We start from the raw sequence: 21,529 nt of genomic DNA, 5'->3' as shown, positions 1-21,529 counted from the left end.
TTTAGAAAAAGCAACATTTTTTATTGCCATATTCCAAGACCCTTAAATAATTCACGTGCATATTAAGTAGCCATGCTGGGGGGAGGAGCCGGTTTATCTCCGGCAGCAGCTAAATTTCCAAAGATTAGAAGCAAACTAATAAACAGTTAGACTACAAACCGACAGCTTTCGTTTTAGCTTGTTGGTAAAACATCGCTATTAGCAGAGTAGCTACATGCTGTAGGCTAGTTGTGTAAAACAGCGCGGTGGACGACAGCAGCAGACGTTAGCTACCTTGTGTCAAGTTGGCTCCGTGGAATGGATGAGTAGACTGGAGGTTTGTTACGGAGATGATGTAGCAGCATTTTTGCAGCCTAAAGTGATCCCGAACTTTCTGTCGTTTTCTCTCGCCTGTCTCTTCTCTTAGACCCTTGCTATTTTCGTCTTCCTTCATTTGTAATCTGGGCCGTCAGTCTTGTGTTTATATACTGTCTGTGCTTGTGTTGTGTCCGTAGAAGCGCAAACCTCTTGTGCGCTAGTAATAATGCTCCGTGCGGAGACAGTGAGCTGTACAACCTTTGATTTAACGAAGCTTCAAGGCAAAGAATTTTGCTTCGAGGATTTTTTGTAATCGAATTATTCAAGTTATTCGAGGAATCGTTTCAGCCCTAATTACGCGATATCTTTAATTTCTCTCTGTCAAAATGCACTGTCCCAAGATGCTTCAAGACTGCCACCATCATGCCCGTTCCCAAAAAAAACATCCATCACCAGCATGAACGACTACAGACTGTAAGGTTAGGGTCCTATCACTCCCCAGTCCTGACGCTCAACACTGGACTCGGCACCTCAAGGCCGGTGCCGAGACCCATCCTGTACATACTGTACGCCTACTGCACACCGACCCATAGCACAAACCGGATCATCAAGTTTGACGATGAGTTTTGACACGACTGTGGTGGGGCTGATACAGAACAACGACGAGGGATGAAGTTCAAAAACTGGCTGTGTGGTGAACTGACCATAAACTGGCACTTAACTCCACCAAAACAAAAGAATGGATTATTGCCTTCAGGAGGAGGAGAGAGGAACCTGCTCCTCTTTACATCAAAGGAAACATGGTAGAGAGAGTCACTGACTTCTAGTTCCTGGACCCAGGACCTGACATGGACTGCGAACATCACCTCTCTTGTCAAGAAGGCTCAGCAGCGTTTATATTTCCTGAGGACCCTGGACGAGCAAATCTTGCAAAGTAGCTGCTACAGCGCTTCGTGGGTTTGTTCAGCGCTGCAGAGAAGTGTAAAAGACCGGTCCACAGTCTGCGCTTCTTTTCCTAGAACTCGTATTTCTTTCAGAGGACTTTGTGCAATAAATCCATATTCTTACATCTAATATTGATAGTCTTTTTTCCATATCTTATTCAATTTAGGTCCTTTAATTGTCGTTAGCTGTGATGCTTAAGCAGTTTTAGCTTTCCCATGATGCTTTTGAAAGTTTTTGACCAGAGGAGTTGCTTTCAGGGCCCTTGAAATAAAGTCGGAAAAATACATATTTGACCTACCCACAATGCTGCAATATATAGTATTGATTTTGGCTTTCTGAATTGATAGACATTTTGAATTGAGAAAGTTTGAATATAGTGCTCACTGCTCATATGCCTACATGTATGTATCTGGATAGGTTAGTAAATTACATTTGAGAAATCCCCTTGATTATGTCTGATATTTTTGGCAGGGGGAAAGCAAGTGTTGGTTTCTCTTTGTATAATGAAAATGCTTTGTTTTTTGTTAGTTTTTTTTGGCTTGTCTGCTGGGCTGATGTACTGATGTGTATTGATTTTGACATTTTGAATTGAGTGCTGTGCTTTTTGAATTCGACATTTTGAATTGAGACATTTGAATATAGTGCTCACTGCTCATATGCCATATATGTAGTTGGACAAGTTAGTAAATAATATTTGAGAAATCCCCTTGATTATGTCTGATATTTTTGCCAGGAGGACAGCACGAGTAAAGGGGGTAGTGGACGGGGGCTTTTAAGTATAGTTTATTATCGAGTTAATAAGCGAGTGTGCTCGTGTCAGCCGCTGTCCATTTTCTAAGGTTTAAGGACTATTTTTTGCGCCTGTGAGCACCCACGGAGGAAAACATCAATCAGCGCCTATGACACCATTTACAACAACCTGACCACCTCCCCTGCTCTTTCAACCACCACACCTGCCGGTACCTCCACCCTCTCAGTCACTCTCTCATTTCTCGGGGGCGACTGGCATTGGAGGTGACTGGCATCGGAGGCTTGGGCCCCATCATAACTGCTTGCAGTTCTAGTTATTATTGTATTTACTATATTTATTGTTTTTATTCTGTATCTTTTTCCTTTATAAGGGTACTGTCATTTTATTTGTGTACCACTGATGGTGAGGTGCGGAAAAATGTCATTGGACAGCAGCTGTGTCCACTGGCAGCGTCATTTCCACGCTTCCCATTCAATGTCAATGTAAGCAGCCGGCAATGCATTGATGTAGTATTGCGGCGACTTTTGGGAGACGGGGCGACTTTTAGTCAGTTAAAAAGTATTTCTAGATTTTCGAGAGGAGACGAGTTGAGTTGCCCGCCCCTTATTTGAAAAAGGTTTAAACCAGGCTACTTTATGCAAATCAGGGGCGTCCAGCTCAACTGGCTGCCTCACGAATATCTTTTAAATGTGACCTATTATATAGCATTTTAAGGTTCATACTTATATTGTTGGCAGATAACAGCAATTACCTCAAAACTAATGTCAGTGATTGGCCAAATGACTCGCGTGACGTATCACCAAAGATGTTTTATTGTGAGGAAGACCACAGTAGGTTTTTGAAACTCCCGTTTATGGGAAATTTGACACCCCCCCGCCCCATCCAAATAAAAACTCTTCGGATCTACACGATTCACGTGGATGACATTTTCTCCATTCAAAACGGCGATTTGCGCCGAAAAGCAACTACTTTGCAGGTATGCATAATAGGTTCCCTTTAAACTGATCGTTGTCAATCTAAAATAAAGACAGATTTAGCAACTGCATTGCTTTTCACTTGCAGAATTTTTTTTCAGAAACACATTTCGGTGAACTATTTTTGTAAAATAAGGTAAAGTTTATCCCGCTTTGAAATACGGGACCAGACAGCTCATAAGTGAAGCATTCGTCCAAACGCGGTTGTAGGAGGGTGTAGCCTGATTTCTTTCTTGTCAATGGTCATTGAAGAGAAATTGATAACTGCTAGTGGCAAGCCCATCAAGACTCAAATGCTAGTAAATGGGGCGATCCCTTCCGTCCAAAAACATCCCATGTGGACACGTACCGCCAAGTTTAGTTTTTTTTAATTCATGTGCATGTTGATAATGACTTACCTTTGTTCTTTGTGCCATTTTGACTGTACTCCCACTGCCATGCAATGCCCTTGCTAATTTCCAACACCAAGTCAATTAGTCGATTTATGGCCTGTTGGATCTCATCTTCGGTGGGAATCATTACCTGATGACAAATACAAGACAGAGAAACATTTTCTGTTTAACAATACTGGCAAGGAATTCTAAATTATCCATCTCCCCTAAGGTAACAAGTGTGAAGTGGAATCAGTCAACAATGAGTAGTAGAAACTCACCACGTTGGGTATAACCAGCTGGACTTCACATTTTATAAGCGAGACCATCTTAGTTTCAGACTTTGACTTCTGGTAGGTACTAAAATTCCCATTTATTGATGTCGAGCTGTAAGAGATCATATTGTTTCTCTTAGATTTTGGCCTTTTTTAAAAAAAATTTTACATAGTGAATAACACAGACATACTTACATAATGCCAGAAATTCTCCTTTTCAGGGTCTCCAGAGATAGCTTGGTTGTTTTGACCAGTGCATCTAATACCCTTGCACTGAAGTATTCATAAAGCTTCTTAAACTCCTGAAATTAAGATTTTTATTTGAAACATTTACATATTTGTTGATATAGCAATACAGTCTGACGGCAGTTCGTGAAATTGTCACATTATTTTTAATCTATTGATTTGTGTACAACAAGAGCTATGTTTTTTTGTTGGTAAGCATACATACCTTCTCAAATTTGATTGCTTTATCTCTATTTGGACCTTCTAAATTCATTCCCTCCTCCTCATTAAGGGTCTTCTGGCTCTCTCCTGAAAAAGTCACACTCCTCCATCCTAAAATGTTCCAAGGGTGAAAAAAAAGCACATACATCTAACATTTTTCAATTTTGGGTGAGTATGACTGTTCTTTTTTATATTATTTCCACTTGTGTGCAAGACTTAAAACTGGGACTTAAGAGCACCTGAAACTGGTTCCTCAACAGTCTTCTTGGTGCCTTTTGATTCATAAATGGCACTGAAGACATTACCCAGCTCCTTCACTGCTTCTCTAACACGACTACATTTGTAATCCAATGTGTTTGCCCACTCCTTACATTGATTCTAAAAAATATATATATAAATTGAGTGGATTAGTGAACAAGACAATTCATAATTTCTTTGAAATAAACAGTTGCTTATTTACACATCCAGTAGTTACAGAGCAATATTATAATTCATTTGTAGTCATGCCTCTGGCCACCTGATTAATGTAAGTCCAATATTCACTCCCTTTGCTCGGTTTTTGGTCTCTATCATCTATCAATGGTTTTTAACTGCTAAATGCTCCACTATGTTTACAAGCTAGTCGCTAACTTGGTCTGCATGATGTTCCTGTCCAGTGAGTTTTTGGGGTTATTTCAGCTGAAAACAGCTGCCTGCTGTAGCTGAAAACAATACAGTGAGAGCAGTGAGAGTGAACCAAAACAGTAATGTTGCTGGCGGAACAGCTAAACAATGCCCTGAAACTCTGTATAGAGCTCCATAAAGCAGAGGGGAGCTGCAGATTTGGGTGATGATGAATTTCTATAGGTTCATCACTACAAAGCCATTTCACATTGCCACATTGTTTTCACAATGTAATTTCATACATTATAAAAACGATTGATTATAGACACTTTAAGAACTCATTCAATGGAAAAACATTAGCAATTCAATTTTACTTTGTGTCTTAATTTGGAGGATGAAAAGGGTTCAGAAAAAGTATGCATCCATACCTCATTGCGATCAATCAGGTCCTGCACTGAAGACGCATCACTTTCGGGGAGCTCAATCAGCACAATTTCTGAGATGTCTTTAAGGACATCATCAATGTGTATCTTACAGATATCCTGCAACTGGAAAAAAAGGCACCTAAAAACATGGCTCTTGAGCAATAGTATTTTTGGGGTGTTTACTGGATATTACCAAGCTGTCATTTTTTTACATTGCAAATCCACAATAGCAGTATTCATATCATTATCTGAGAAGGAATGAGAGCTAACATTTTGGTCAGTGCTTTTATTCAGTAATATACCTTCTTTACAAGATGTTTGAGCTCAAACAAAGCAGTGTCAACATTTTGGAAGAACTTGTCCAGGAGGAAGGATGACCAGGTGAGCAGCACCGACCCATGGCGAAGCGCAGATTCCACCTTGTAATTGACCAAAAACATAATAGCTGAAAACATTAGCAACTCTGGAAGCATTGGTGAATTAAGCAATAGTTAACTCTTTAAAACACAAAAGCCATACAAATAAAATCTGATTAAGCTAGTTCCACTCTTAGTCACACTGCTTCATATTTGCAGGTTTATACATTTCCCACAGAAAGGACAAGTGTTTTTGTTGAATAAAAACTAAGCAAGAAACACTTGAAGAAACTTGTGTTTGTTTACACTGACTTGTGGCTCATATCAGGAGTTGAACTATATGCTTACATTCATGAGAACATGATATGAGTTGCTCTTCACCGTTTTTATATTTTATGATTTAAATAAATGTTCTACATTAAATGTACCGTTTAAAAACCGCTTACATTTTTTATTTTTGAAGCCATCAGGCTGGCAAAGTCGGCAGGAATGTTCTCACAAGTAGACTCATAATCTGCCAAAATGGTCTACAAAAAAAAAAAAGACATACAAGTCATTTTACATTAAGCTAACTATCCATCTGTGAAAGACTATGTTTCAAATGTACCTGTAGTCGGAGGTGATTGGTGTTTATTTTGCTTTCCAAGTTGACCAGACGCAAAGCCTGCTTTGGAACCTCCAGACCCATCTTTAACAAACACTTAGCCTCCCGAATGACCTCAGTTACTTTAGGATCAAAGTTGACAACAAATTTTCCAGTCTTTGGGTGACGAACCAGCAGAGTAATGTTCAAGACTGTTATGAAGCAGAATTGGGGAGAAAGTATTTTAAATTGATTGACAAGGGGCATTGTGTGTCATTTAAGGCATCAGATTGTCAGGATGTCAGAGCCAGAAAACCAACCATATTCTAGTTTCGACACTTCAATCATCCACGCTGTGTGGTTAACAGATTCAAACTTGACAAACGCAGCTGCAGTTTGATTGTACATTTTGACCACATCTTGTCCCTCAGGGCTGCACAAGATGTCAGAGTTTTTCTGTTATTGACAACAGATACATTAAATCAACGTTAAAACATCAGTACAATAATAAAGTATTTTGGTTGTTTTGGTGGGAGAAATGTAGGCTTACCTTTATGTATGAGATGGGTTCCTCTATTTTTTGGTAGAGGTGCTTTACCCAACCAATCCTTCCTGCCACAGGAGGCATGTTTCTTGCTAATGGGGGGTTGTCTCTTTGTTCGTCAAATAGCTGCAGAGAAAATTAACATAAGTAGATCTGTTAATTTCATAAAAACACCTTCTGTTATCTACTCAAGCATGAAAATGGGATACCTGTTTCACAAGCTCTACTTCTGAGGCATAATGTTGAAGAATTACACCCAAAAGGTTGGAAATTTCTGTGTCAAGACAGGGAATGTTCAGCCTCTGAAAACTAGAGATAAAGAATTTTCTGATTATGTCAAATCATCCAGTTTAAATACATAATTGTACAGTACAATCTTTATATTATAATATATTATATTACTATACTATCTTATACTGACCGCTGTATTAAGGACAGAGCTTGCTGAGATGAGATGATATTTGAGAAGCATGAACTCATAAAGGTCCGGAGCTGGTTCTGTAGATAATGATAGCCAAAATTTGAAAATGACCATCTATATTGAAAACAATACTTAACATATAAAAGAGAGGGAGAAGATAGAAGCTACCTACACCACATATTGTAAACTGGAAACTATACATACCTCAATGTGGCCGATTTGAGCCATAAACTTAGCAAAATCTGTTTCGAATTCAACTGTCCTTGGAGCCAACATATCATACTGCTTCCTTTTCAGATTCATGGATACAGTGTGGAATTGTCTGGCCAGAATCTCAATGCCCTCAATATTTGATTTTCCAAGAGATCCGAACATCTTGAACACTGTAATTATTTGTTTGATCTAAAATAGATAATGCTTATTGTTACTTGGCAATGCTTATGGTAACAGTGGGATTCAAATATAAAAAGTTAGCGAGCGTGAATTGCACCTTTACTACTTGCTTGCAGAAGGCCTCAAACTTGCAAAAAATCTGCATCTCTGAAACCTCAAAGGACCTCTTTCCAGGCCTTTCCATTGTTTGTTTCTTTGTTTTCTGGAAGCAAGACTGATACTCTTGATATAAGCAGATACAGTCCTGCCAAAAATAAAAGATGAATTAAAACACTTGCATGCTAATGTCAACATGTGCTATATTAAAGACTAACAAATGACACCACAGACGTTATTCATATAGGTAGGTGTAATCATCACCTGCATTTTCTTGAGAATGGTATCAGCATCTTGGTCCCATATTAGACATGTGCCATTGTCAGTAATATATGATCTGCACGCAGTAACCATCTGATTTGTCACCTGAAATTTTTTTATTTGCAAAGTTTCACAAAGTAAATTGGGTCCTTAGATTTCCTGAATACAACTTATAACTAAACACTAAATACACTTACTTTGATGAACAGTGAAGATATCTTTTCACTGGTATTGTAGCACAGTGAAACATTGTAAATCATTTGAATGGCATTGATGACATTCTGCACGCTTTTCATCATGGTGACCTGAAATCACACATCCATGTTTATCTATATTATTAAACTTCTACTGAACAAGTACTTTGAAAAATGCAACAAACTTGCCTTAATATATGACGTACTTTACTTTTTAGGAAAAGAACACTGGGAAAGGCTTTAGTAACACAAAAAATGACAAAAACACGATGGTGACCAACGTCACATGCTTAGGAAAACAAACGGTTGGGTTTAGGAAAGAAACATTGGGGAAGGTTTAAAAATAAAAAACGATTGAAAAACGGCACATGCGGGACGCAATCCTGGCTCTCCTGGGTGAAAGCCCTGTGTTTTACCCATCCACGGACTTACGTCCTTTCATACTACTTGCTACGGCAAAAATTCACACATAATGTAGGTCAATGGCAGCCCCACGGCATTGATCACTAAAAAGCGATTATGCGTCTTGATAACACGCAAAAATGGCATACGAATTGCCGTATCATACATACGCCACTTTATGAGATCAGTCTGCTTATACCACTATCACACCGAGAACTCATCCAGGGTTGACTTTGTGTTTGAAAGGGATAACCCGCGTTGAAGTGGGCCAATTTCAATGTGAATGGCACACAACTAGGGTCCCTAAGTACCGGGGTGGGACAAGTTATCTGTCGATTGCAAATGGGTGCACACAGTCATGATGCAATTGTCACAGGTCGCTGTAGCTCAGAAACAAACAGTGCGAAAAATATCAGGGTACCCCCAGGATCCTCCAACTTAAATTCAAGGCTTTTTAAGACCTTTTTAATACCATTTCAAATGAAATTCAATGCCAACTTCGTACCCATTCCGACAGAAGTATGAGGAGAAAATGTCAAATCTGTATAAATTTCAAAACCTAAAAAAATAATTATGTACAAGTAGGCTACTTGAATTAAATAACACATTGTATTTAAAGTATCAGTCATTTAATACAATTTATTGGGTTATAATATAATCCAATAAAATAAGATAATTGCACTGCATAAGAGCACTTTTACTTTTGGTACTTTAAGTACAGTATATTTTGATAATATTTAGATAATTTTTTTTACTATTATTTAAGGACAATGTTGAATGCAGGACTTGTAACTGAAATGTAATTTGTAACTCTACAACATTGTTTTTTCTACTTTTAATACACGATCTGAGTAAGTCTTCCACCTCTGTATCACCAACAACAGTCGTGCATGAATACCTGCATCTGTGTTTAACACTGAAAACACACAGCTCAGTTCAGTGTTTACTCAGGGCTGTTAAGTTTTAAGGACAGGACAACCTCCTTACATGTGCATATAACAATTATTCACCTCAATGATAAATTCATTTTAATGAATTAATACACCCCTGGACTGTAATATTTCAGATGGGTTTTGAGCAAGATTTCTGCTCATGTTCAAAACTTTGTGCGCATTCAAAATATATCTGTGTTCTCTGAGATTTGGAGGAGTCATGATATCTTGAGAAAAATAAAGTACCTAAAAAAAAAACTAGGCTATTACGAGAATAAAGTCACTATATTTCAGAAAATAATCTACCTGCACCATAGTCTGCTGTGCATTACGTGATTGCTCTGCTGATACGGTAAATATCAGAACGTCTGACAGACACAGAGCCCCGTTTGGGTCTCTGGTCTCTGAATGAGTGAACGTTTAGGGAAGTGTCTGTACGCTGCTCCATGCTTTTTTCTCATTGGTTGTTGCGTTAAATCTTACCCAGATACAATAGTGCTATTTTCTGATTGGCTATTGTGTAGCCCCTTTCTTTTGATTGGCCGATAAGTGGCAGGCTCGACTAATGCTGCGTTCATGCCACCTCGGAATAACAGGCACCGCCCTGGTTACGTTGTTTTTCCGACTGGCAGCGTTCACATGGTCGGGATGCGTGTTCTTCTTCTTCTGTTATATTGGCGTTTGGCATAACAACTTTTTGCATGACTGCCACCAACGGTTGGCCATTGCCGAGAGCATCAGGTGTGTGAAAACATGGAGGCCACAATAACAAAAGATTTGCTGCTGTTTTCTTATATGAGCATCCAAACAGCACATGGACAGGTGTTTGTTTGTGTTATCTGGAGGACAACGAACGGGAAAAGACACGGATAATGTGTTGTTTTTTATACATAGGCCTATTTATGAATAATTTGAAACAAATTATGTCTGTATATTTCTTGCCAGAGGCATTTGTCCACAATAAACAGTTTGTCATTAAAATATGTTCAGTGAACCAAAGTCGCCTCCATCAAACGTCAGTTGTCAACAACGCGTCACCAACTGGGAAACTCGGTTATGTAAAATCCAGCCCGAGTTTTCCACCTTTGATTCCCACAGGACGTTACATGAATGGTGACGTTTTCACTCGGAAAAATGTTTTTCCGATGTTGCTGCTCGCTCCGTTTGTTATAAAACGCACCTAGCTGATTAATGGAGCCACTCGGTGTTTGGCTAGCTAATAAGCCGTTAGCCTGTTACCTTGAGCTTTGTCTGAAGGCGCTGAGTGGCCAGCCAGGCTCGACACACCCGAAACATTCCGCACATCCGCCGATCAGTTTAACCAGTTAATCAGTTTAATGCTTTGTGATTGGTCAAAATAAGCCTACACGTACAGTAAGTTTTCTTTTACTGTATATAGTTTTCAGCGGACATTTTTAAACACCGCTAGCGATCCGTCATGGCTGACTCAAGTGAAGGAAGTGATATTGATGAAGTTACGGAAAATGACACAGGACCAGATTCAAACGATAACCCCGATGATTTAGATGTACCAGTCGATCGCGTAGTTAGAGAGCAGTGGATCTTAGCGATGTTTCGAGAGGAAGAGGAGGATATGCGCGATTTTGCTGGCTTCCAAGAAGAATGGAAGACCGACAACTTTCACTCTCATGAGAAGATCCAGTATAACCGCGAACCAGGAATCAAGATAGAGCTTCCAGAGCTTGTTACACCAATACAGGTCTTCTCACATGTTTTCACGGAGGAGCTGTGGATGCAACTTGTAAAAGAAACAAATCTTTATGCTGAACAATCACAGAGCGCAACTCCATCAAACAGCAAGTGGGTACCGGTCACAGTTATTGAAATGAAGACTGTTATTGGACTGTGTCTTGCCATGGGGATCCTTGACCTGCCATCACGTAGAGATTTCTGGCGACAGAAAAAGTGGCTTTTTCGAACGATTTGCCATCATCTGGAGGTAGGCTAATAATAATAATAATAACAACAACAATACACACATACTGTGTGTGTGTGTCTGTGTGTGTGAGGGTGTGTGTGTCTCGTCATGTTTGTGTGTGGGTGTGTGTCTCTCTGTGTGTGAGGGTGTGTGTGTATATATATATATATATATATATCTGTGTGAGTGTGTGTCTGTGTGAGTGAAAGTGTGTGTCTGTGTGCGAGTTTGAGTGTGTGTGTGTAATGATTTGATGCTGATACTAATGATAATAAATGTCTAAAGATGATAGATAATAATAATAAAATTATAATTATTATAATACAAAATAAATAGGATGCAATAGACAATGCTAGCTTATGATGGATGATGATAATTGTGATGTCTGATGACTGATAATACATAAAACATACATAAATAGAAATGAAAATGATAGCTCATGATGGATGACAGTAATAATTATGATGTCTGATGATTACTGATAAAGTGTAATTATACAAACACATGACAATGAAAGCTCATGATAATAACAATAATGTGCCATTCACTGTCCAACTTGCTATGTGCATTTTCAGGTATCTCCACTTGCAAGACAACAGCAAAGATGTGAACTGCTCTGACAAGCTCTGGAAAGTCAGATGGTACCTTGACAACCTGAAAGATCGATTCCAGGAACTGTACGAAGTGGACGGCTTTGTCAGCGTAGATGAAAGTATGGTGAAATTCAAGGGGAGACTCGCTTTCCGGCAATATCTTCCTCTCAAACCCACCAAGGGCATCAAGGTGTGGGTCATGGCTGAAAGCTCCACCGGGTATGTATCAAACTTCCAGGTCTACACCGGACGTGAGGGGGGGTGGGGGGGGGGTGGGAGTAGCGAGAAGGGCCTTGCGCACCGCGTTGTGACTGATCTGGCTAGACCATACGTTGGGTCCAAAGATCCAAAGAGTGCTCCTCAGTGCACCGCAGCACCTGTGGCAGCCTCAGCCGAGCACGACTGTGAAAAAATCTTCGACAAGAGAAAGATCTGCCGGGAATGTTCACTGTCGAAGAGTGAGGCCCGTCCTGGTGCAACAGTGTATGGCTGCAGACAGTGCAATGTGCCACTACACATTCAGTGCTTCGGAAAGCATTACCGCAGCACTCGACAGTGAATGATGAGTTGTGTTGAGTTGAATGTTTGAGTTGAGACTGTACTGTTCTGTTGATCTGTACACTCACCACAAAGTTTATGATTATGGTTTCTTAGTGCTATGGTTTCTCAGACGCTGTCATCCAAGGCGACATCCAAATAATACAAGAAACTAAATTAATATTGAAATTGTTATGTAAAGAAGAAGTAACCCTCTGCGTTTTTTTTTACTATAACTTTGAATCAGTGATGTTCACTTGTCACTTTGGTACCTCATAATGGCAGCAGACAGTGCAATGTGCCACTGTGCTTCGGAAAGCATTACTGCAGCATTTGACAGTAAATGATGAGTTGAGTTGAATGTATGAGTTGAGACTATACTGTTCTGTTGATCTGTACACTCACCACCAAGTTATGGTTACTCAGACGCTTTTATCCAAAGTTACATCCAAATAATACAAGAAACAAAATTAACATAAATTAATATGAAATTGTTATGTAAAGAAGTAACCCTCTGTTTTGTTTTGGGTTTTTTTCTATAACTTTGTATCAGTGATGTTCACTTGTCACTTTGGTACCTCAAAAGTATGAAATAATGAAATAAAAACGGATCTTTAATGATTTTCAAAATATTCTTGATATTTTTGTTGTTTATAGATTTTTTTTTTTTAAATGCAGTTGAAGATTATGGCCAAGCAAGTCAGTCAAGTTGAAAGCCAGAAGTAAGCTCTCAAATGCTTTTTATTCCATGTTTTTATCTGCTATAGAGCCTGAGAAATTAAGATTTTAGTAGGCTTTGACAAATTTTGACAAATATTTTTGGAAACCCTTAGGTTTTGGAAGGGGGTTTACAGAAAAGTACTTAGGCATAAAAAGGCCTTTTTTAACAGGCGTTTTAGGCCTAAATGGGTTAAGACCCCGCGGGTACCCTGAATATGAAAGAAAGAAAAAAAAAAAAAAAAAGTGCCATGGCAGCATGTTTTTAGCTACATTGGAGGTGATTGACTATTTGAACCACATGGATATGTAGCAAGACCTTGAGAAGCGGGAGCTCCTGGCAGTCTACGGTGAGGAAGAAATTAAGCAGCAGATGACCTGGACAGCGAGAGACAACGTAGTGGATGATAGCATAACAAGACTAACGATACTACTCTCGCTAATCTGGCCCGCTTTCCTCCAGCTCCGGTTGGACAGGGAAGCGAAGAAACGCCATCGCAAGCAGAAATGATGACACGTTACATGTGATGGGGTCGTGCATATCATGTCAAATGATTTGCATAAATCATAACTGTTATGTCACGTAGAGATGCTCCGATACCAGTATCGGTATCGGCTCCGATACTGCCTAAAACGCTGGTATCGGTATTGGGAAGTACTGGAGTTTATGCACCGATCCGATCCCACGTAATAAAGCCCAAAGAAAATCTACATTAAAGTAGTTTATTTTTGTTCTTTTCCCGTTATAACTGACTGTCAAGCTGCATAATAAAAGAAAGTTCTGTGGCATTCATTGTTTATGTTTCACAAAGAGTTTTACCTGAGCCAGACTGACAACAAAGATAGAAATCATATCACATCTAGAGGTCGACCGATATGGGTTTTCTCAGGCCGATGCCGATCTTTTGAAATCAGGGTCGGCCGATGGCCGATATATGCTACCGATTATTTTTGGCCGATATTTGCTTGTTTTTAACCTATTTGAAAGACAAAATTTAACACTAATAAGTACTTAAGATACACAAAATTTCTTAACAAAAACATTTATTGAACACTTGAACACCAATCTGCACTTATATACTTACATTAAACATGTATAATGTAAAAACATATATTGTATAAATAAACAAAACGGATAAGAAGAATGAAAGAAAATAAATTTTACTTTGTCGAATAAACTTTTCAATTAAAAAATAAAGTTTAGTGCACTTAGCAGCATTTATCCAACAGCTGAGAACAATAAAATAAATTGACCATTTTAACAATAGTAGTGCTGACACACAGTAGCAACCAGCAGCATTTCTTTGTTTTGGTGTTGGCTGGGTGAAGCGCTGCCATAAGGGGGTGGTTTTCTTTTCAGCCATCAGACTTAATGACTAAAAAAAGGGGGAAAATACAAGGTTAAGTTAGTATTTTTGTATAGTATCTTCTTCAAGTCATTTTATAGATGGGTATAGATATAAAATCTAACATTTGTTTTATAAATCAGCTAATAATTCAGTGCATTGTAAGTGATACAAGGCTAAAAAGTTTCTATCATCTTCCCAAAAACTGTCCTGAAACATGTATTTTTGGTTTGTTTTGTTTGTTGACAGACAAAGCCAAATGGACAAAACCTAATTAAGGGGGGGAAACAACTTTAGGCCATATGGTCAAAATTAAATGATTTAATAATAATGTAATAACTATAACTTATAACAATAACGTATTTCACTAGTAAATTGCTGTTGAACGACAAAAACAACCACCATGGCAAAAGGGTATTTTACAACAACTTTGAATGCACCGCGACGCACCGTCTGTGTTGTTCTTCAGACAAGTAGCTAAACAACGGCAGCAGCACACTGCTTAACATACTGCTGTTGGATCCTATACAGTGAAATAAATCACACTTTACACCGTTTAGCTGTCACCATTTTATCATGTTTAATCCATCTGCTAGCTAATGGTAGGCTAACGTTAGCTGCTGACGAGTGTAATGTTAACTAGCGTCACATGCTGCGATGTTTCTGTTATTCTAACATTCGTTTTCGGAGCATCAGAGAGCAACGCAGGCATATCAGTGGTGCCGAAATGAGGTACAGAAATCCGCGTTGCTATTCGGTCTGGTAGATACGGGTCGTTAAGGCACAGGTGCCATATTAGCACCGGGTCTACTCTGTACCAACCCTAGCAACGACGCTAGCAAAGCAAAGCCAGTCCTTCACTAGCCTATGGTGCGGTGGTCTCTTTTAACTACAACTTCTTTCTCTGCATTGAGTTGACAACCCTCTCAAATATAGACACACAAACAGAACAAATAATAAAAGTCTCAGATCCACTGTCTGTGATTGCAAAATTCTAGCTTAATTATTGTGACATGACAGCTATCAATATCCAAAGTAGCCGAACGTCATGTCGCCTGTTCATGTTTTTTCTCGAAGTTGGCAGTAACATGTCATATGTTTTTCATTAAATATATACGACTTATAAGAATTTAATCCTTACCGTTTTCTCCGAGGAACAGCTCCTTCCTTAGGCACTGGATGAGGTCTGCTCACTCTGCTGGTAATTGACTCTAGGGGCAGCGTGCGTCGAACACGTGTTCCACAACAACAACAACAACACCAGACTGCCCGCAGATGCGCCTGCCTATTAATCGGCTTGATATTGGCCGATGCCGATTATGTAAAAAAAGCCCAAAAATCGGCCGATTAATCGGTCGACCTCTAATCACATCCATGCAGGGATAGTAGTATACAGTTAGTAAACATAATAAAATATATGACACACTGGTATCGGATCGGTACTTGGAATCGGCCGATACACAAATTCAGGTATCAGAATCGGTATCGGGAAGCTAAAAATGGTATCGGGCCATCTCTAATGTCATGTTTTTGTCTTTTACTTTCTATCTAATTTTAATGCTGCTATCAAAATTACAGTTACAACCACAGTCCAGCAGTACAATAAAATGCATTCTACTCTATGCTTAAAAATTGGGGTAAGAAAGCCACTTAATATACATGTGACAACATTGCATAATTAAACCCCCTGAACCCATCAAGTCTGGGGTTGTGTTTTGATGTTGAAATGTTGCTTGAAATGAATTAATCAAAATATTGCTCAGTATTTTTTTAATATTAAAGTTAACTGTGGTCGTTATTTTTATCTTTTAATATATACTGTACAATGAGGAATTTAAGTATGCTACAAAACACTATTACAGCTCGACTGGATTATGCCACTGAATAGAACATGTAAACCCCCCGCCTGAGGTAAATGGTATGCACTGCTCCCGGGTTGACCAGGGATCAACCCGTGTTGACTGGCTCGGTTTGAATTGACAAAAGAAGGGTTGAACACAGGTCGGATAACCCGGTCCGACCATGTCATTGGTGTGAAAGAGGTATAACTATACTGTGTCTTTAATTTTAACCTGATATCCACTAGAGGTCACTGTATCTAAGGTTTAACCTACACCTGCTACACACATGGTCTGCATCTGAAATAGTTCAATTACACACTATACAGGGAATTCTACATCAACAGTATGTTGTCAGTTATCAAAAACTCATTTGGATTGATGTCATGCGCAATGCATGATGGTAGTTGTTGGTTGGTGACCACACATGTTCAATCCGTTTTATCTTGCTTCATGTAAATATTTCAATCGAGGGTGTAATTAATCCTTACTGTAGAATGTAAAAAGCACTACAAAATGACACATTTCTAAAATGAACGGAAATGCATTTACAACCTGGGTCCTTAATAACACTTTGGGCATTATTTTTTGAAATACTTCTTTAAATCTGCTATTTCATACACTGTTGCTGAATTGTGTTTCTACATATTACTGTATGTATAGAATTACGTAGACATGACTAGCTATTTATCACATCCAATTATTGCCTATACATACCGGGTCGCTGTTGTAAAGAGGTTGACAGACTTTCTCCAGTGTGTAAAGGAATTTTACATTGTCTTTTGCTTCATTGGCGCGATCTGTTATTGTGGCATCCAGCACCCTCCACATCTACATGCATGAAAAGGTTAAATGTTGAAAAGACAAGTTTAAGAACAAGTTTTTGGATTTTATTAACACACACATTTTATATATATATATATATATATATATATATAAACATTTTTAGGAAATCCTCTTGTCCGTTAAATGCCCTTCACAAATGTGTTCAGATTGCAGAAAAAAACTAAGGTAGCAAATGGTAAAATGTCTTAAAGGAACACGCCGACTTATTGGGAATTTAGCTTATTCACCGTAACCCCCAGAGTAAGAGAAGTCGATACATACCCTTCTCATCTCCGTGCGTGCTATAACGCTGTCTGACGGCTCCAGCATTAGCTTAGCCCAGCACAGATCTGCAGGTAACTGGTTCCAACTAGCCTACCGCTCCGAATTGTGACAAAAGTGACAAAATAACGCCAACATGTTCCTATTTACATGTTGGCGTTATTTTGTCACTTATTCGGAGCAGTAGGATTACTGGAACCATTCACCTGCCTGGTCTGTGATGGGCTGATGCCGCTGGAGCCGTCAGACAGCTTTACAGCACGCACGGAGATGAGAAGGGTATGTATCAACTTGTCTAACTCTGGGGGTTACGGTGAATAAGCTAAATTCCCAATAAGTCGGCATGTTCCTTTAAGAGTTATCGATGATCAATTTGCATGCTTCTTCCATTCATTACTATAGCTCATGCAACAATAACATTTTCTATCATATAATTTGCACAGACATTTACTTTTTATTTTATAGGGAATCAGTTAGTCACATTGCGTCTTTACACACATCAAACTGCAGTCAGATCCATCAAAACCTGTTAAAATGCTGAAAAATAACTTCTTTAGCTATTACTTTGTTGAAGTTTAACACTCAAGCTTCCTTACCTTCATAATCTTGGAATGGCTGATATGGAGCACCATTACCACTGCCTTACACTCTGGGCCTTTGATGTGATTGATGATGGAGTTGAACCGTAAAGACATTTTTTTCCAGTGTTCTAACTCACTTAATGGCCCTGCAGAATCAACCCCTTTCCTTAACTGATCACTTTCTATCAGGACCTGATGATTATGGATGCAGAGAAAGGTTACAATTTCCTTTATAGAGCAGCAATTTAATCAATTAATCTACAATAAGATTAATTTAGGAAGTAATCAGCTTTAACATTTCAAAATATGGATTCATTAACTATGGAAAATGTTTAGTGTCTAACGCTATCTGTAGTTTCCATTTATATTTTGGACCAACTGCATAGACCATAAATATGCTCTTAATGACATTGTATTGTTTGAGTCTTAGTTCTCTAAACTTTGACACTGGGAGAGATCCTTTTACTGTTTGAAATGGGACTGCCTTTTAGTTAATAATAACAAATATAAAAGTTACCAACCTGCTCGATTTGCTTATACCATTGCATCAGAATTTCTTCCAGCCGATGTACCATGTCAAAGTTGGCAGCTGCAACTTTCATATCTTCAAGGGAGGCCAATTTAGAAAAGTCAATATCTGTGACTGCATTCAGATGAACTATACTCTCATTGCTCATCTGTATGTCTGGGGTACAAACAAGAAACAGAGTACAAGATTATAAAATGTACTTAATGATCATCATTTGGTTACAACAATATCATTGTTGACAGATAATGGAACAAATGCCAAATTTAAAGCAATTAAGTATGACTTGCCAAATAATGTTGAAGACATGTTACGGTTATGTCTTCTAAACATAAAAACTTGACAGATTAAAAAATTATGCAACTGGCAACTTAATAAAAATAATGACTAACCATCTAAAGAGCTAAGGAAACGTTTCATTGTGTACTTGAAGTTCTTTTTAAATTTTCCTCCATGTCTAGATTTATCTAAGACACCCCAGTTTTGTGCAGCATCAAGAGCTGGTAGCAGGAAGTTGTAGGCATTCCTTGTTCCTTTCAGGAGGCCCTCTCTGGCATCGACCATTGAAAAGAAGATCTCCTACAAAGCATCAAGACAATATCATGCATTACTTCACAAAATTTAAAAATAAATAAATGGTTTTAAAGAAGAATATTTTGGTCAATTTAGTCAGCTTTTTCATTGAATCAAGAGAAACACTGAAAAGAAGGATAATAGTACAGTCTCCATGCTACACTAATGATAGTATAAAGGCTTTTTATACTAGCCACTAGCCTTATTAACAAGGCCCGGAAACCACCCTGACTCTCCACCTGGCTCTTCATGCCACTGTTCTCTCTCTGCTGTAATGCTCTTTGCTCTTTATTTATTTAATTTTATTTTATTTCTATCTTTATTTTTAATTTAATACATACTGTGTACATATACTTATATTGTTTATACCTATACTTATATTGTTTAATATTACATTTAGAGAATGTGTGATGTGCACCAACAACACCAAAACAAATTCCTTGTATGTGTTAAAAACGTACTTGGCAATAAAAACCCTTTCTGATTCTGATTCTGAATTTCCTCTGTGTACACATATCCTCTACAAGTAAAATTGTGGCTGTATTATTTGTGTCCCCTTCAAAAGTTGCTCAGAAATGTTATGTTGATTGACCCCCCCAACTGTTAGATGAGATTTACGCCCATGTTGTTAACTGTTACATATTGCTATTTTAGCACACAATTCATGATGATTAGTTTATCCTCTAAAAAAGAAGAGGTACAGGTGAAATCAGTATATTTTAAAGGCAAGCAACAACCTCCTTTAGCACATTAATAATAATTCTGACTGATATGCACATTCAACAGTGATTTTGACTATTTAAATACAATCACTCAACGAAAACATGTGCTTATCACACAAAACAAAGCAATTACACAAACACACCGCTTTACCGATAAAGACATGTCTTACCTCATGTATGTTTTCAAAATTCACAGGAATGTCCACTCTAGTCCGTGTGAAAGAGCAGCAAATGCCTGTAAGACATGTCTCAGACAGATTGGCTAAAAACAGCCTCAATATTTTTTCCCCTTTGGTAGTCCCAGGATATGAGCGTCCACATTCTGAAATTAAATCCATATGGTTTTTGATGAGATAAAAAACTGTAATGGACCTGTACAACAGATAGATAATATATACTAGATTTTGAATATTTACCATTATGGGGACAAATACAATCTATTCCTACCTATTCTTGGGACTTCACACTCTTGATAGACAAAGGAAATGGTTTTACAACCTCCTTTGGCGAAGAAATTATCAAAAGCAGCCAGCTATTGAGCAAGAAAACAAATAAAGAAATAATAAAGTAACATAGGCATGAAAGACATTCAACCACAAATACAATGTTCCTGTCATCTCTGATAGAAACATTTATGAAAATGAAAACCTCTCCTTAAATGCAAGAGCGAAGAGTGCCACAACAGTAATGTGCTACAGTATGTCATGAATTGACACCAGAAAAACAGAGTGCACATTTTTATCCACACCCTGTGTAAGGTTGCTTTTACATTACAACTGAGCAGTTTGGTCCATTTGAACCAAACCCTAAAGCGCTCCGTCGGATAATCAGGTGTGTTTTGGGTGGTCTGAAAGCTCATTCAAATTCAATATTGAAATCATAAGCCATCCAACCATGCATATTATGTTCAAACAGAGTGAAATCAAAACGTGAACTTGCTCGTGCTGATAATAAAAAAAACGCTCAGAGTTTCCATCTGGAAGGTAAAATGAGAAGGTACAACTGACACATTTTTTCCAGATGCAAAAAGGATCTTTTTATATCAATTTGGGGTCTTGGCTTTCTCATTTATTTTGTTCAGAGACCTGATTGTGGCCCGAATGGAAGACCAAACTGTCCACTGTCCAAAACCACTGGGACCCCATTTTTTTGCACACTGATTGTCAAAACTCATGAGGAAAAACTCACAGATGAAGAATCTAAAATAAATTCCTCTACTGCTGTTGGCTCCAAGGACAGCCTGTCAGCCAGGATGTCAATCATGTAGTTGTGTGCAGTGGTGAGGAGCATCTTTCGCTCTTCTCTTGCCTGCTTGTATTTGGCCTGAGGAACATACACGTAAAACAGCTTTACCATAAGGTAAATGGATTTGTTTACTTGTATTCTGTAAGCAAGCATGTAAGGGTGTCAAATTAATTTAACGTTACCTGAGATTCATGCTTGTTTGCATTTGAATCATGTGAATCCATCATAAAGAGCTCTGGCAATATCACCACCTTCGCTGTTGAAAAACTCAGTTCTTCTGCTTATTCTCTGTTTGATTAAACAAATAAAAAAGTAAAAAAACATAATTAGCCAGTCACTAGCTAGTGCTGGAGCCTCATGAATAAAACGCCGGTTATTAAGTTTAGTAGACCAAGCAAGCAAATGCACACAGTGACACTTTGATGAAGCACCAAAAGAGTTGGATATATCAATAAGATGATAAATTTGTGTATTTTTTGACTAAAATATGGCAGTTTTTCAGCTGACATTTGTGATGACAGTTGACGGGATTGAA

At 38.4% G+C, this 21,529-nt stretch overlaps 1 protein-coding gene across 3 annotated transcripts in view; it reads right to left on the bottom strand.

Moving 5' to 3' along the window:
- The window catches only part of LOC120568290 (dynein heavy chain 8, axonemal-like), a 55,018-nt gene that overhangs the window by 32,929 nt on the left and 560 nt on the right, over positions 1-21,529 (bottom strand). Inside the window, exons 2-26 of one of the 3 annotated variants that reach the window (XM_039815692.1) lie at positions 21,177-21,282; positions 20,938-21,072; positions 20,197-20,281; positions 19,920-20,071; positions 18,847-19,033; positions 18,450-18,613; positions 17,944-18,120; positions 16,958-17,071; positions 7,940-8,047; positions 7,746-7,847; positions 7,483-7,629; positions 7,197-7,394; positions 6,993-7,069; positions 6,781-6,880; positions 6,578-6,697; positions 6,348-6,483; positions 6,052-6,239; positions 5,891-5,971; positions 5,391-5,507; positions 5,092-5,211; positions 4,300-4,438; positions 4,065-4,171; positions 3,809-3,915; positions 3,620-3,725; positions 3,366-3,489 (exon numbers count right to left, since the gene is read on the bottom strand). In XM_039815692.1, coding sequence (XP_039671626.1) covers positions 3,366-3,489; positions 3,620-3,725; positions 3,809-3,915; positions 4,065-4,171; positions 4,300-4,438; positions 5,092-5,211; positions 5,391-5,507; positions 5,891-5,971; positions 6,052-6,239; positions 6,348-6,483; positions 6,578-6,697; positions 6,781-6,880; positions 6,993-7,069; positions 7,197-7,394; positions 7,483-7,629; positions 7,746-7,847; positions 7,940-8,047; positions 16,958-17,071; positions 17,944-18,120; positions 18,450-18,613; positions 18,847-19,033; positions 19,920-20,071; positions 20,197-20,281; positions 20,938-21,072; positions 21,177-21,221 — 3,136 coding nt within the window. In that variant the 5' untranslated portion in view covers positions 21,222-21,282. Of the gene's footprint in view, positions 1-3,365; positions 3,490-3,619; positions 3,726-3,808; positions 3,916-4,064; positions 4,172-4,299; positions 4,439-5,091; positions 5,212-5,390; positions 5,508-5,890; positions 5,972-6,051; positions 6,240-6,347; positions 6,484-6,577; positions 6,698-6,780; positions 6,881-6,992; positions 7,070-7,196; positions 7,395-7,482; positions 7,630-7,745; positions 7,848-7,939; positions 8,048-16,957; positions 17,072-17,943; positions 18,121-18,449; positions 18,614-18,846; positions 19,034-19,919; positions 20,072-20,196; positions 20,282-20,937; positions 21,073-21,176; positions 21,283-21,529 lie in introns of those variants that run through there. The other 2 variants (XM_039815693.1, XM_039815694.1) reach the window with 2 other exon arrangements.

The sequence above is a fragment of the Perca fluviatilis genome, chromosome 11 (assembly GCF_010015445.1).
Source record: "Perca fluviatilis chromosome 11, GENO_Pfluv_1.0, whole genome shotgun sequence".
Taxonomy (NCBI): domain Eukaryota; kingdom Metazoa; phylum Chordata; class Actinopteri; order Perciformes; family Percidae; genus Perca; species Perca fluviatilis.
The sequence above is the reverse complement of the archived record's forward strand: the minus strand, read 5'-3'. Positions and strand labels throughout refer to the sequence as shown.